The sequence below is a fragment of the Ochlerotatus camptorhynchus genome, unplaced genomic scaffold, assembly GCF_037179485.1.
Source record: "Ochlerotatus camptorhynchus isolate MF236.1 unplaced genomic scaffold, CSIRO-AGI_Acam_v1.1 ptg000107l, whole genome shotgun sequence".
NCBI classification, from domain to species: domain Eukaryota; kingdom Metazoa; phylum Arthropoda; class Insecta; order Diptera; family Culicidae; genus Ochlerotatus; species Ochlerotatus camptorhynchus.
Genome location: NW_027040597.1, coordinates 2,359,098 through 2,374,440, shown reverse-complemented (window position 1 = coordinate 2,374,440; position 15,343 = coordinate 2,359,098). Strand labels below are relative to the sequence as shown.

The 15,343-nt window shown below is 47.1% G+C and overlaps 3 protein-coding genes across 3 annotated transcripts in view; 2 read left to right on the top strand and 1 right to left on the bottom strand.

The window, feature by feature from the left end:
• PNPase (polyribonucleotide nucleotidyltransferase 1) overlaps nt 1–2,006 on the top strand; it is a 16,755-nt gene extending 14,749 nt beyond the window's left edge. Inside the window, exon 4 of the mRNA XM_065219622.1 lies at nt 1,660–2,006. Coding sequence (XP_065075694.1) covers nt 1,660–1,884 — 225 coding nt within the window. The 3' untranslated portion in view covers nt 1,885–2,006. The remainder of the gene's footprint in view (nt 1–1,659) is intronic.
• Nucleotides 1–15,343, top strand: part of e(y)2 (enhancer of yellow 2) — a 278,423-nt gene that overhangs the window by 49,258 nt on the left and 213,822 nt on the right. The window lies entirely within an intron of this gene.
• btv (beethoven) lies at nt 1,850–15,343 on the bottom strand. The gene is made up of 14 exons (XM_065219634.1): nt 15,286–15,343; nt 14,719–15,217; nt 14,530–14,660; nt 14,239–14,471; nt 14,081–14,180; nt 13,498–14,023; nt 11,929–13,438; nt 11,788–11,870; nt 7,332–11,728; nt 3,563–7,276; nt 3,222–3,493; nt 2,960–3,163; nt 2,399–2,902; nt 1,850–2,336 (listed from the first exon to the last, which is right to left on the bottom strand). Exons 1-14 carry the CDS (start codon nt 15,320–15,322, stop codon nt 2,040–2,042), a joined length of 12,507 nt encoding a protein of 4,168 aa, XP_065075706.1. The 5' UTR covers nt 15,323–15,343; the 3' UTR covers nt 1,850–2,039.

The following is a 15,343-nucleotide window of genomic DNA, read 5'->3' as shown; positions in this document are numbered from 1 at the left end:
TTCACCTTCTTCTTCTCATTTTATTTAAAATAATAAAAGCAAATACGCCTGCCGAAGCTAGAGCAATTTTCCGTTAATTCACTGTGTGATTTTTTTATTTTTCATTCCTGATACAGTTTTGTTTTGAAATTTAAATTGACAGTTCTTTCGACATCTGCAAGCAGTGTAAACACTAGCCAACAGAGGGGGTTCAACAAAGTGTGTTGAAAGTAAAATCGAGCAGATTTTTCAGTACGATGGCGGTCCAAATCAGACCAAGAAATCAGATAGTCTAAACGGACCTTTAAGGGCCATCCACATTAGACCCGTTTGCGTTGCGTTTACGTAAATTTGACAGTTAGACAATATATTTAGCTGTCCCTTTGCCTGTTGCGTCAGATCCGGATGTAATGTGGATGGCCCTTTAAAAAAAATCTTAGAAGCGGTTAGAAATCTTGTGAACCGGTTAGCACGGTTAGCGACGGATATCTGATAAAAAAGGCTCGACTTTGATAAGGTTTTTCAAAAAATGACTGCGGCTGAAAGTCTCTTAAATAAAGAAAACCAACCAACCAAAAACATGCCTGTTTTTTTTTAAAGTATGCTGCTGCTTTTTTGTGCGAATCCGGTTCTGAAATTCCCCTTAAACTCTCCTTGGGAAGATCCTTGAACTTTCCTTTGGAAGTTCCTAGACATTCCATTCGAAAAATCCTGGAATTTCTTTTCGGAAGTGTTACGAATTCGAAGTTCTTTGAATTACCCTTTGAAAGATTCTTGATCGTTTTTTTGGAAATGCCCTACGATAGTCCTGTGAACATGCCTGCAGAAGTTCCATGAACTTTCCTGCAGAAGTTCCGTGAACTTTCTTGCGGAAGTTCCGTGAACTTTCATGCGAAAGTTCCGTGAACTTTTCTGTGGAAGTTCCTTGAAATTTCTTGCGGAAGTCCCGTGAACTTTCCTGCAGAAGTTCCGTGAACTTACCTGCGGAAGTTCCGTGAACTTTTCTGCGGAAGTTCTTTGAACTTTCTTGTGGAAGTTCCGTGAACTTTCCTGTGGAAGTTCCGTGAACTTTCCTGTGGAAGTTCCTTGAACTTTCTTGCGGAAGTCCCATGAACTTTCTTGCGGAAGTTCCGTGAACTTTCCTGCGGAAGTTCCGTAACTTCTTCTCGTCGATAGTTCCGTGAACTTCTTCTCTTCGGGAGTTCCGTGAACTTCTTCTCTTCGGAAGTTCCTTGAACTTTCCTTCAGGAGTTCCGTAAACTTTCCTTTGGATGTTCCTTGAACTTATCTTGGAAAGTTCCTAGAACTTCCCTTCAGAAGATCCTGGAACTTATACTCGAAAGTTTCAAGAACTTCCCTCCGGAAGATTACACTTCGAAAGATTCTTGACGTCCTTGTGGAATATCTTTTAGGAAATGCCCTTCGAAAGTTCCATAAAATTCCTGTCAAAAGTCCCTTCAACTTCCCTTCGGAAGTTCCTTGATTTTCCTTTTGGAAGATTTTAGAATTGCCTTTCAAATGTTTTAAAAATTTCCATTCGCAAGCTCAAATCAAACATTGTTTCTCAGAATGCCGAGTACAAATATTCTTATTCAAGGAATTCAGCATTATTGTATGATATTATTTGTAGCTACTTGAAGTCTGCTAACTTTCTATCATTTTCTCTTTCACGTTTTTCAGATCGCTCACCCTTCAGCTCTCGGATTGGAAGTGGGTACCGAAATCCAGGTGAAGTATTTTGGCCGCGATCCGGTATCCGGATTCATGCGCCTCTCGAGGAAAGTCCTTCAAGGTCCAGCCACCGGTATGCTCCGAAACCTAGATCGAAATTCTTCAACTAGCAGTAGTAGTAGTAGTAGTAGTAGTAACATTTCCAATGGCAATGGTGCCGATGTGAAATCCTAGCTTTATTAGATAAAGTGCTTCTACCAAGGTGTGTTCATCTAGGTTTGTACCGTGTACTGGCAAATGTAAACAGCAGTGTAAATAGTTCCACGCAATTAAAGTTAAGTAGAATTCCAAGGTAAGTTGATACGGTGTTGAAAGAAATTGTCCCTTGTTTAGTAGCTCTCTGGAACGATGAAGGCAACTCCTGCTGCCACCAGTTGAGACTTGCTGAGACCCGAACTAATCTCGATCGCAATCTGACAGATCAGGACATCCCGGGAAATGTTATTGTACAGAGGGATCTCAAACTGATCCGCCCGTGAACTACTGCCAGATCTAGATCGACCATCTACCGCCTGGTCCAAAGCGGTGTAGTCCAAACTGAAGTTACCGGTGTAGCTCGATCCAGCCGACTGTTGCGCTCCTTGCTGAATTGCAAGTTTTCCCCCGTTCAGATAGCCTCCATCAATCTAGGGGAAACAAAACGTATCGAATTAATCTATCAGTCGAATCAGTTTGCAAAATGCCTCACCAGCAAAGGAGCGATCGTGATTGCCTTCTCCCGCCGATGATCGTTGAAATACGCGGAAAGCTTCAGGTCCGTGGTAGACACGTTTAACTCTTCCGATTTGATCATTTTCATCGTCGTCAGGAGGGCTTCCACGTTGAACAGGTTGTTGAAGTTGATCTCCTGGATCCGAGTCTCCTCCACGATCCGGTTGAACAACAGTTCCGTTTCCCTGGTTTTGAACCCAATCGCTTTGATATACTCGATCACGGTCTTGGGACCGCTCCAGATCCGACGCCACTGCAGAGGGACCTGATTGTCGCAGATGGTCGTGAGCATGGTGCGGTCCTTGGCGGAGATGGTCGCCAGTTCCTTCAACGAGTTCTTGATCACCTGCAGACTGCCGTTGATTGAGTCGTACAGATTACGAACGATCGCTAGCTCCGAGAGGACGAAGATCATCCACGGATCTTGTTTGCCCTTGTTGCGTTCGATGATCGTGTCTAACCGGTTTGCGATCGTACCACTCTGGAAAGAGGTTGATAAGTCAGATTGGGTCGTAGCTAGAGTTATCGAAGAAATTACCATTAGCTTGCTCCACAGGCCTATGATGGGTTTAACGCGTTTCTCGTAGTTCTGGGTGCTCCCGCCGCTGAAGTATCTTTGTCTAAGCTCTTTCAACGTATTCCTACAGAAAATGACGTCTCTCGAGGCATTCGTTGACGCCGGAATGCCGTATAGGTTGGGAGTATCCGTGTCCGGTAGTTGTTCCACAATCTTGATGTAGTCCTGAAAAGATGTGAGGACTAGTTATACACTGAACACCTTACAAACAACCGTCACTTACATCCAAATGATTCGAATTCGGGAAGCTGACGTTCATGAACATCGGCTGCCAACGGCTGGTCATGATCTTCTCATCGAAAAACTCCCGCAGTAGGTATTCCAGCTTCCCGAAGTCATTGTCGTTGTCGATGCGCCCTCCGTAGCCAACCTTCTCGCAAAGGCCCTGTATCAGCGGCCATTGGATCTTCAGCGTGTTGGATCCTTCGGTATACTTGATCAGCTGCATAGCTGTCCGCAGGTCGGAATCGGAAAAGTCGTACCACTTGCTCCAACCTATTTAATGCAATAAGAACCTGAGTGTCAATAAATGATCCTAACTGTCAATGGATAGACCTAGCTCACCTTGCGGAACGTACGATCGCCGTTCCTGGACAATCGAATGCAACATGAACAAACCCACGTACATCTTGATCGATTTGTAGTCTCGTTTTTTGCTCACCGTACCACTGTGCTGATCCAAAAGTAGCTTCATCTTGTACTTCAGCCCCGTCGGTGGCTCGTACAGAACCTTGTTACACTTTTTGATAAACACCTCGTACAAGTTTTTGTCGGTTTCCGAAGTCAGCCACAGTTTGAACCCTTCCGCCCAGTTTATCGACTTCAATGCTTCATCTAGATGACGAAGCCACTGCGGCACTGTGTGGATGTTCTTCACACAAACCCAGCCTCCGGCCGTGGCAGCTTCCTTAATCAGCTTCATCGCATCCCCTTCGTGACCCTTGCTGATCGTGAACTCAGCATACTTGGACAGCCCGATTGTCTGTTTGGCATACTCTCGTACCTCCTCCGATGGATCAATACCGGACGAGGCGATCAGTAGAAGTGGTTCGTCTGCCAAACTTTCCTCCGACAGCACTTTAATCGACGGTCGAGTCGTGTAGAGGGTTTTGAGGCCGAGGATGTTCTGAACTGAGTGAGTTATTGTCCGGATCAGCAGGTCCGGTCGGAGAATTTGTGCTACCAGAATGGCTTGAAAATCGCTGACCCCAGTTGGGACGGTGCCGTCGTCAGAATCGATGTACTTCTGCCAAGGGCCTACGTTGTCCAAATTCAGTTTGGAGTACAATTCCGAATGCTGTTGCTTCATGGCCAGCACCTTCGGTACGCTCTCCTGTTTGATCCACGATGGAACCTGGTTGTCCGTGATATGTTCTGCATTTGTAAAGTTAAATACAAACGATTCCCATTCCTTCTCCGGAAGCAGCTGCGGGAACGCCTGTTTGCAGATGTTCAACCCAAGAATCATCTGTTCATCCTTGGGAATGCTACGACTAAGCAGTGAAAATATCCTCCTAACTAGGAAACTATAGAGTTCATCGACGCTCGAATGCTTTTCGTTGTCGATGACACTCAGAAAGATGTTGATAAATTTGGATACGTTAATGCCGTAGAATCGCCGTATGCCCATGTAAAACTGAGAGGCCATACCGCAGAACTCTCGCCTCCGGTTGTAGTGTTCCATTAGCTGATCGCGGATACCGGCGAATTCGGTCAAAGACTGCTCGATCGAACTCGCACTGGCCTTGATACCATTCAGAGTATTCAGTAGCGGTTCATTCTTCAGGATGTCGCCTTGGGAAGAGGACAGTTCTTGAAGAAGACTATCCTGAAGGCCACGCTTCTCTTTTGTCAATCGACCTTCCTCCTCCAGGAGTGCAACACGTTTCTTCTCAATCTCTGGGTCTTTGGCCAAGACCCATTTGAAGGTGAGAACGTCCTTCAGACCAGCAATCGTGGTAGTGAACATAAGGTTCATGAAGTAGGCTTGCAGCTCCGGACCGAGCTCGAGCCGCTCATTCTGAGTTACCAGGATCAGCTTGAAGTCGTCGTGAAGATCGATCAGTTTGTTGCCAATCTGGACCATTCGTTTGTTGAATCGGCTATGGATACGGGTGAAGAACAGTGAGAGAAGAGGTGGTTCGATAGCGTTGACGTTACGGACTATGAGGATCTTTCCGAAGCGAATTGCCAACTCAAGGATGTAGCTAAATCGATCAGCGGACTGGCTCGTCAACTCGAATGTTCGGTTGAGTTGATTCAGGTAGTTTGTCAACCACTTTTGACCAAGCTCAGTGGGATCCACCAACAAAGGAATCGGTGTCGTATCGAACGGTAGCAATAGAAATCTGTTAAGTACGATGGCATTTTCACGGTACTGTTGATCGGCAGTTAATCCCATGCTCTCCCAAATGATCTTGTCCTGGTTGGTTACCAGATCGTCTAGATCAAACGGCTCCTCTCTGGTGAGCTTCGATATTCTGTCCCAAACGTTCTTTCTCTCATTCAGGGATAGATCAGAGAGGTGAGTAATACAAAAGGCCGTCAGAAAGCTTCGTTTGTCCATATGAGTTATCGTCTGATTCAGTTCCTCCAATTCCTTGCTCCAGCTTACGTATTCTGAGCTCAAACTTTGCACCAGCACTTCAGCTGAATGTAGAGTATGCTTCGCATCCTCTAGTTTGATCTCCAGCATGGCCGCTTCCTGCGTGTAGACGTTCAACTGCTCGGACAACTCCTTCACCTTATCATTCACGTTGTCCAACCCACTGGACAGTGACTTCATTTCCCTTTCGGCCTTCTCCAGGTTCTCCCTCAGCTCATTTTGCTCCCGCTCCAGTGGTTTAATGCTCTGAATTACTTTGGAGTATTTCACGTTGGCCATGACCCATGCCGCAAGGGGTGCAGCCGCTGCCGAAGCCCGCTTGGCATTCTTCTGCTCGTATGACTCCGCCTTCACCTGCAGTAGCTTCTCGACCGCTTGGCAGTTCTCAGGGCTGATCCTCACAGGATCCAGTGAACGAATATCCTCCTTCACTCCGCGCTTCGCCAGAAAAGTCTTCATACTGTTCCACGAAGTGTCTCGAATCCCCATCAACCGCAGGACACCTTCCAGAATATCCCGAACTGTTTCCGGAGGAGCTCGCAACGATCGGATCTCCGACAGGGCTTCCGTCTTGATCTGTCCCACTGCAGCGCTGGCTTCCTTCAGTATCGGTTCAACTTGACTGAGCTCCTCTTCGATTACCTTTTTCCGCTCTATCAGTTTGACGCTACTTTCTTGTGTCTTCCGTTGCAACTCTAGAAGTTCCGTTTTCTGATCGTTTGCACCACGCATCGTCGTTGAGATCATCTCCAGCGATTGGTTAGCTAGTTTGCGCTTTTCTGTCAGAGCACTCTGTTTCTCCTGTGCTTCGAGTTTGAGCTTCTCGACGACTTTATGAGTTTCCGAAAGTTTATCTACACCGATTTGGATTTTGGATTTGTAGCGTTCTTTTTCGGATTTTTCACTCTCGTAAATATGTCGGTAGGATCGAATCAACTGGATTCGACGTTTGGGGGATCGTGACCATTGGCAGATGTCATTGTCGAGCAGGTCGTTGAAAAATACGGGCAGTGGAAATTGTTGGGACTCGGATCCTGAGCCGGTTTTGCTTGTGTCGCCTAAGTATCGAGCCAGACTGTCCACGGGAGTTATCTTATCGTCGAGAATCCAAATCATTTCCGACTTTTGGTACAATGCGGAATAGGTTTCGAAGAGTTCTCGTAGTTTGGGTGACGAGTACTCCAAGAGGATTACCAAATGAAAATTGTTCTTCAGACGTTGCAGGAAGTAAGCAGAAAGAGATAGCTGGAAAGATTCGAGAGCGGCCTGGGCCTTCAAAGGGTTCGCTAGGTTCTCCAAATCGTCGCCGAAGAAGTCCGACAGGTCGGCACCTTCCAGAATGGCTTCGGACGTCTTCATAACATCTTCCAAAAAGTCGATCACCGTGTGATCGATGTAGAACGCTACGGGTTCGTTCTCTATGGCACAGTTTTGCATGACAATTTTCAAGTCGTTGTTAAAGTCGCTAATCGCGTAGTTCTTGGACGGTTGCGGGAAGGCCACTCTGATGTTCAACATTGACGATGCTACGTAAAGAGCTTCCAGACGACAAGATCCGGTTCTTCCACAAATTACTAGGTTTGCCTGAGGCCTGGACAGTGTGCGAACCATTGAGGAAACTGTGTCCAGGTAAGCTTCCGACATTGGGATATCTATGCAGATGACCTCCGAGTCTGAAAAAAAAGATCATTACAGTTTACTCAAACACTTGACCAACCCGCTACTTACTGCACATCGAAATAACTTGATTGACGGCGTCGCTCAGATACTCCTTGTCAACCAGTTGTAATTCAGCATCCTTTTGACCTTCCTTAGGTACGAATACGCTCCTCTGATCCATATCCAACAACATCCGCAGGTTATCTCGAACGATCTCGTCAAATGTCTGTCGGTCATCGTCCGTCACCAGACGGTCCCGGAAGATCCGGTTGCATTCATACCTCAGCGCTTGACTGAAGTACTCCTCGGGATAGTACAGAACTCCACTGATCCAGCGTTCGATCATTTTGGGCGTGAACCGGTAGTGTACCGTTTCGCCTCGGTTGAAACGTGCCTGGATCTCGAAGTAAACGTTCATGATCGAGCGGGCCAAATCGTTCAGTTTCAGTTTAATCGAACTCTTTCCGAGCTGATTGTAGACCGGAAGGATCATGCTCTTGACGATACTCTCCATGTCCGTATTGTTTGGGTAGCCGATTTGCACCAGGTGGCAAATTGACAGGAATCGAGGTGAGGTCTGGGATTTGGTTAGATTGGATATCGATGCGCAAATTTGAATTCCGGAGACGCTGATCCATTCAAGTGATTCGGAGTAAAACCCGCTTCGGTTGATGAGTTGCAGCAGCAGTTCGACTACTTCACATGTTCCCCATGAATCGACCGAGCAGAGATCGATGTTCTTCAAGTATAGAACAATGCGGGAGAACTTTGGTCGGTACTCTTTACCTTTGACCGTTGTGAGGACGAGGGAGTTCTGCTTCAGAGTACTCAGAATACTGGATGTCGTTAACTGTGCACTACAATTCATGGTCACCAGTTGATATCCATTGAACTCGCTGACGATGGTTTGTAGCAGTAGACTTTTGCCATTACCGCTAGGACCGATCAGCAGCGCCACTTGGCGTTCCTTGGACTCGAGTACATACTTCAGCAGTTCACCGCTCAGTTTCATCAGAGGAGTCTTCACCAAGACGTTAGTGTAGACATTCTCGTTGATATACGACCCAGTGATCTCATCGGTACTGTATAGCTCGATCATGTCTCGGAAACTGTTGTAGTAGTGATACTCGGCGACGGAGCCATCTGTAACCGTTACATCTGCCCATGCAAACACCTGATTCGCGAGCTTGTTTTTACTATCTGCGTTCAATACACCATTGAGTCCGCAGAGTAGATTAACACAGAATTGGTCGGTAGTCTTGATGCTACCAATTGCCACAAGTCCAGCTTCAGCTAGACTTACAGTCGAATACCCCGGGGGACGTTGCTTGTGCTCTTCGACCCAATCGATTGCTCGATAATAGTGTTGCTCCAGGAAAGACTTCAAGATATCGTTTTCAGCTTGCTTAGCCAACCAGGCACTTACGATCAACTGATATGGAAGATCCTCTGCGTTTAGATTGATGATCCCCATCCGGGAGATGGTTGCCGGTGAAGCCGTCGACAAGTCGTGAGTTTCAAAAATGAAGTTTACATTACTTCCGAACTGTATTCTCCATCCAGACGGAAGCGTAAGCAGTCGATTGTCGTCCAGAACCGAATTGAGAGCTTCGATCCATTCCGGATCGATGTCTCCGTCGCAGATGATCCAGGATGTAACGGTTCGTGGTTCAGCATTGACGGCTACGGCTGTGGAAGTCAGTACTCCGTCAGTCCACTGACGGGTGTCGGGATCGAGTTTTCCCAGCAACTGAACACGACTCATCGACTTTGGCGAGATGATGTGCGCCCTAATTGTTCTGCCTTGAGAAAGAAGTGCTTCTTTCAAGATCGAAATGATGGTAGACTTCCCGGACCGAGGAGGCCCAATGACCACCACTCCCATTCGCTTCTGCAGTTGTGCCGCTAGCTCCAGGCACTTCTCCATCTGGCGATTGTTCTGTTGATATCCGAGGACCGAAAAGGCATCCATGATCTTTGATGTCAATTCTTCGTTCTGACTGTCGGCTAATTGTATGTTCGGAAACACATTTGTCAACAGAATGTCAAACCGCTTACAATCCGATAGTGTAAGTCGGGACATTGTGTTGGAACGAATCACGTTTACTGCAAGACCAGCTTCTTGATCGTAGCTCAGGGAGCTTCCGGATACCTTCAGCGCTGACCCGCATGCCGATAGAATCGCTTTCAGCTCTCGCAGTCCCCAATCGTAGTGACGTTGCTTGGAGAGCATCTTCTTCGAAAGCTCAAAGAGTTCTACGATTTGACTACCGATTCGGTCCGCGTTCTTGAACCCCTCGACGAAGAGAGTAACTCGAGCGATCTGTTGTGGCCGTGGAGCTTGCATGGCGATCGGTCGAAATAAGGCTTGCAGATTCAGTGGAAGCTGTTGCCTGCCTCCATATTCCTCCCCAGCAGGGTTGAGAGTTACAAAAACGCAGCAGTGCTGATTCAGCGGGACGGTTTCGTTGTTCAAGTGCACCTCTTGTTGTTTGTCTTTGAGGGCAACCTGAAGCGGCTGGATTAGCATGGATATTGCCGAGAGGGTAGCCTCCTGCAATCGGTTGAACTCATCGAAGCAGCCCCATGCTCCGCATCGGGCAAGACCTGACAGGATCAGGGCCATGGCGGCAGTGTCGATGTTTTCGTCGCAGTTGAATACCAATACCAGTCGACCGAGCATAGCTCCGAGGGATTTGACGCATTCGGTCTTACCGGTTCCAGCGGGTCCGAAGGGATTACCACCCAGTCCCAGTTGCATCGCTTGGGTCAGAATCAGGTAGCAGTTGTGAGCAAGCGATGTGTAGACCAGTTTGTTGTAGTTTCCGAGAAATTCGTACGAATATTCAAACTCTGCGTAGACCATTTTAACGATGACGTTTCCATTGCGATCTTGGTAGAATTTCATCTGTTGCAGCCAGTACCAATCTTGAAGGTTCGTTACGTTGTGGTTGTTCAGGTAGTCTACGGTAGTCGATTGGTAGACGAGATCGATTAACAGTGATCGTAGCTTGATTTGAGTCAATGGATCCGTATTTTGATGAAGCAGCGCTGAAAACCGGTTGATATCGTCCTGGATGACCCGTTTGAGGTCGTTGAGTTGCATTCCGGAAATGGATTTCTCCGCTCGACGAGTGAAATTGATCGAGTTGACCAAGCATATTACCTGCATTGGAAATTCGTGGATGGCACTCTCATCAAAGGCGTCCACTTGGAGACATTTCTTGATCAGGTGCTTCAAGGTAGATTTGATCTCCACAACCAGGGTATTCAACCAGTCCTCGACAATAGGCGTGATCGCAATGGGGTTTGTCAACTGTAGGTCATCACCCTCTTCGCTACAGAATGCTACAATTCCGGAAGCGTCTTCCTCGATGATTAGTTTGTAGATTCCGGGGAACAGCTTACGAATGTGTTTCTGAATGATGGCTTCTTTGGAAGATTGACCCAACATTTCCAGCAGGTCGTCATCTGAGAGAAAATAGAATCTAGAGAAAGCATTTCGTTTGGAAGTAATGTACGAGCTTAGTGCGTTCTGGCAGCGGGATATCTGGTTTTGTAGTGTTTCTATGATCGAAAGAACATTGTTGATCTTGTTGACGGAGACGACCCTCGGATCGTCGGCCACTTCCTTCATGATATATCTGAAGTTCTTGTCGATGCTTTTGAAAACGGCTTCCTCTCTTTTCAGTGTACCGACTCCGAAGATTGGTTCCAGGTAGATCCACTTCTTCTGAATCTGATTCAAATGTGTGATGATGTAGTCCAAATTGTTCAGCTTCTCCTCCCAGATATCAGCCTGATCGGAAAAAGATTCGAAAGATGCAGAATTTTTAGCCGACTGCAGAAGAAACTGATTGTCGCCGATCTTATTCAAGGTTTCCGTGTAGTCTTTGATCAACGAAATGGTTGATCCTTTGGAATCGGTATGCTGAATCAGTTTTAGCAGAGCCGTGGCGCTCCACTGTTCCAGTTCGACTATGGCCTGACGTATAACGTGCTCGGAAGCTGCTTGTCGTACGATGGATTGAATATCGCTGAGTTGTTGCTGGAGATTTTCGGAAACTGCGAGTACATCTCCAAGGCAGAGATCGTGTTGGGATTTTGAATCGATTTTCAGCATTTGACAGATCTTAGCCCAGTGTTTCTCGATAAGAGCGTCCGACTGCAGGGAGTTGAGCTGCGGCAGGACCGATTTGTACCGTTCAACGGTAGATGCAATACGGGAACTAGCTACGCTCGGTGGTTGATCGAGAGGCTTCTCCCACTTTGCTAGGAATTCCGTAAGAATGTGCGGTCTACGGCGGTAGATTGTCCATTCCTCGTTTGCCACGGTATCGTAGTCATTCAGGAAGTTGTTGAAGATCTCCCAGTTCTTACCTTGAGCGGTGATCTCCAATTCAAGCTTGGTGAATATTGCGTCAAAGTCCTCTGGAACTTTAATGTTGAATTTTTCCGTTTGTTTCCTGTGACAAAGAAAATCAATTAGTACTGCAAGTGGAGGCTTAAATGTTCGTAAACTCACTGTAGCGTTTCGCGCTTATCAATTATGCTCTTCCACTGACCTTGGCGTTCGCGAAATAGAGTCATATCTGCGTTTTCATTTGTCTGAAAGTTTGGAAACATTAAATTTACTTAAGTCCCCCCATAGAAAAAAAAACATCACCTCCAAGTCCCGTATCGTAGACTCCCAGCGAATGGAAAACTTCTCCGCTTCATCGTTCAGCTCGTTAATCTGCCGCAGGATGTTCTCCTTGATGATATCCAAACGTCCTTGCAGTAGCGATTGATGGTTCTCAATCAGCGGTTGCAGTTGATTCCACTGCGTCAGAATTCCGTTCAGAGCTGATACTCGTTCCTTGCACCACCCCGCCAGGCAACCATCCTTACCCTGAAGAGACTTCACCAATTCGGTCATCTTTGGCAATTCGTTCACAATCTTCTCGTACTTTGCGCTGGATTCTGAGATTCCCAGCTCGTCCTGTGGTATGTTCTGAAGAACTTGGAACGAGTAGGCTAGATATTCTTGAAGCACGGAGATGTTGTCCAAGATAGAAGTCCTCAAGCTGTTCGCCAGTGCTTCCCAGTAGCGGCGACTGATGGCGTCAATATCCGAGCAGAGTGGTGCGTAGTTTACAATCAAACAATCGATCTCCTTCTCGGACGTCTGGATACGGGCAATCTGCTGACTGAATTTCTTACATGCTCGGAAGTTGTTGTCCCAATTTTGCCACGTTGTACAGTGGACAGTGCACAGTTGTTCCATATCGGCCATTCCGAGAGCTATCCACGGTAACCAGCTGTCGTGGAACTCGATCAATTCTCGAAATACAATCTCCGCCTTTTCGTACAGAACGGAAAAGTGTTGGGCATTTCTCTCGATCATCACCTTGAAGATGTTGGGACTTTGCTCCGAAAGGCCCTTGAAACTCAGCGGTTTCTCGATGAACCGACGTAGTTGTGAGTAGTACTTGGACTTGACTTCTTCCAGCGTCGGGCGAAACTGTATATGCTGCTGTCGGAATACCAGGTCCACGTGGATGTCTGGCAACTTCTGATGGACATCCAACAGACCTGCTATGTATTGATATTCAAGAACCTTGTACAACTGGTGATCCCAGTGCAGTTTGAATGGATTCAGGTTGGTGTAGCCTTGCCGTTCTAGATTGAAGATGATCTCACGAAGGTTTCGCATTTCGTCTTTCCACACGTTGCTCTGCCGTATCAGATCCGTTTCCATCAGCTTAAGCACGGATTTCTTGGCTTGCTCGTGGTAGCCCGTAAGTTGGTTGTTGTCCTTGGACAGCCGCTTGACAGCGTCCTGCAGACTATTGATGTATCGTTCAACGGAGTCCTCGTCGTTCCACGATACGGATTCGCTTTTGACTAGATTCGCAAACTCCATAGCGTTCTTCAGCATGATCGGTCGCTGGCAGGGAATCATCCGATCGCCGATCGTATTGTGGAACGTTGCAATCTGCTGAAGTCGGCGAGCATAGGATATGAATTTCATCGAGTGGCTTATGCTCTTCTGAATTTCTGGATTCAGCTTCAGGCCCAGGTTTTGTAGATGTCGAGCTTCGTCGCAGAATGTGACAATCTTCGGTCCAAATGTGACCTTCATGAGCTGCCGCTCGGTTTTGTCGAAGATCACCACCGGTTGGTTTTCACGGAGGCTGCGAGGATACAGGTTGTTCAAAAAATCAACTTATACCATAACCGAAACTTCACTTACCTCAATTCCCCCTCACGAATGGCACTCATTGAATTCTCTGTCCAACTCTCGAAATTGGCGCGGATCATGGCCTGGATCTCTTCCCGAAAACCGGTAATCTTTTTTAGAACGCCTTCAAAAGCCTCACGATCGCTCAGCACCTTCTCGGCCACTGCTTCCAGTTGACCGATTTGCTGCTCAACCACCCGGTACCACCGCGTTTCGGAAACGATTGGCGAAACGTCGTCTTCGGTGTAGTTGGCAGACGCTAGCAGTTCCCGCAGTTCACGTATGATCATCGGGACGCTTTGGAACAGCTGTTCCCGTTCGGCCGTCAGGGCCTTCATAACGTACGGTCGGTTGAAGATGTCTTTGTAGCGGTTGAACACGTGAATTGCCTGCCGAGGGTTTCCGATGCTTTCGTAGATCTGCTGCTTCAGGATGGCGACGACGTTTTCGTCCACTTTGGCAAGAGATGTCTCCATGCGGGACTTGGCCACTTCCCAGCGTTTGTTGCCAAGCGGTGTCAAGTCGTAGATGTTGATGTCTGTTGGGAACGGGAGGTTTTAGGGTGGGTTGGCTGCCTAAAGGGGGTCTGACGTACCTTTGAAGGGTTCCGCAATATCGCTAATGTGAAGGAAGTATTCATCATTGTCGAAGAAGAGGGCGTACAGCAGGTCCTTGCAGTTCTTGATCTCCAATATCTGCGGAAGATGATGGATTGAGCATTAAGATAATGGAGGTAACATTTTGTGCGGTAACCTCGTTGAATCGCGATCGAAACTTGTCCAGTTGTTTGGAGCTGTACGGTTCCCCAATCCAGGCGTGCAGTTCGTAGTTCGGCCAGAAGAGCCGAGTCAGGCTGTCGAATGTTTGATACCAAGAATCCAGCGTCTCCTTGACATGGTTGATGGCTTCATCCAGGTAGATCGATCCCACGTCCCAGACGTCCAGGTCGGTAAGATGCTCGGTGCAGGTGTTGACCACGTGAGATGCTGCCAAAATAAATAGCGTTTTAGTTTGCAAAGCAATGAGTTATAGTAGCGTAGTTACATATCAAATCGAAGATGCTGCCCATGCGATTTTGCGGGTAGTGATTCGGAAGTCGCCATATTTCATCCAGATGCGATTGACAGACGTCGATGAACTCATCCAGCTGAGTAAGGCTAGATTCTGCGCCTTCCCTGGAAGAAATTCAGAACTGTATTGGTCAAACCCATCAAGTGCTCGGGTGGATCTTACTTCAAATGCTGATTTATCTTATCCAGGATGGTGGAAAAGGATTTGGCAGCTTCTCGATCGGACTTGGTCGGTAGGGTACGAGTTTTCTGTTGCCAAAAGTTGATTTCATCTTGAATGGAGAGGATTCCGGATTCGGTTAAACCAAGTGACAGACCCAGATTGGAGTGTAGATTCTGGAGGATCGTTTTAACTTCGTTCGGGTATTCGGATTTCTTCAGGATGTACGGCGAGAATACCCGCTGTAGGGAGTTGTAGATGGATTTTGCTAAGCCTCCTTCCAGGGTGAGCATACCGATTTTAGGTTGGCTGTTTTGGTTGTGGTAGTCCAGATTGGGGATTTTGTAGAATAGTAGAGCGTAGTGTTCGTCGACGGGTACGGCATTCTGGAACAGGACTTCACCGTCGATGGAGACGGCCGCCAGAATGGTGACATCGTCGTTGTCCAGGAAGTCCTTGATGACCTCCACGTTCTCCGTCGAGGTTGCATTGAAAAATTCAACTATTCACGGAACAAATTCAGCATTTTCAGTGTAAATTTCATGCTACGCTTATGCTATTGGATCTTACCTGCCGTGTCGTGTATGAATTTTTGCCTATTTGCCATTTTTTACACTATTTTAACATG

Coding starts and splice junctions, on each gene's coding strand:
- btv (XM_065219634.1), bottom strand. CDS start 15,322: ATGGCAAATAGGCAAAAATTCATACACGACACGGCAG. Junction 13,439..13,497: donor ATTCGTGAGGGGGAATTGAG/GTAAGTGAAGTT, acceptor GTATCCTCGCAG/CCTCCGTGAAAACCAACCGG. Junction 3,494..3,562: donor GCGATCGTACGTTCCGCAAG/GTGAGCTAGGTC, acceptor TGCATTAAATAG/GTTGGAGCAAGTGGTACGAC.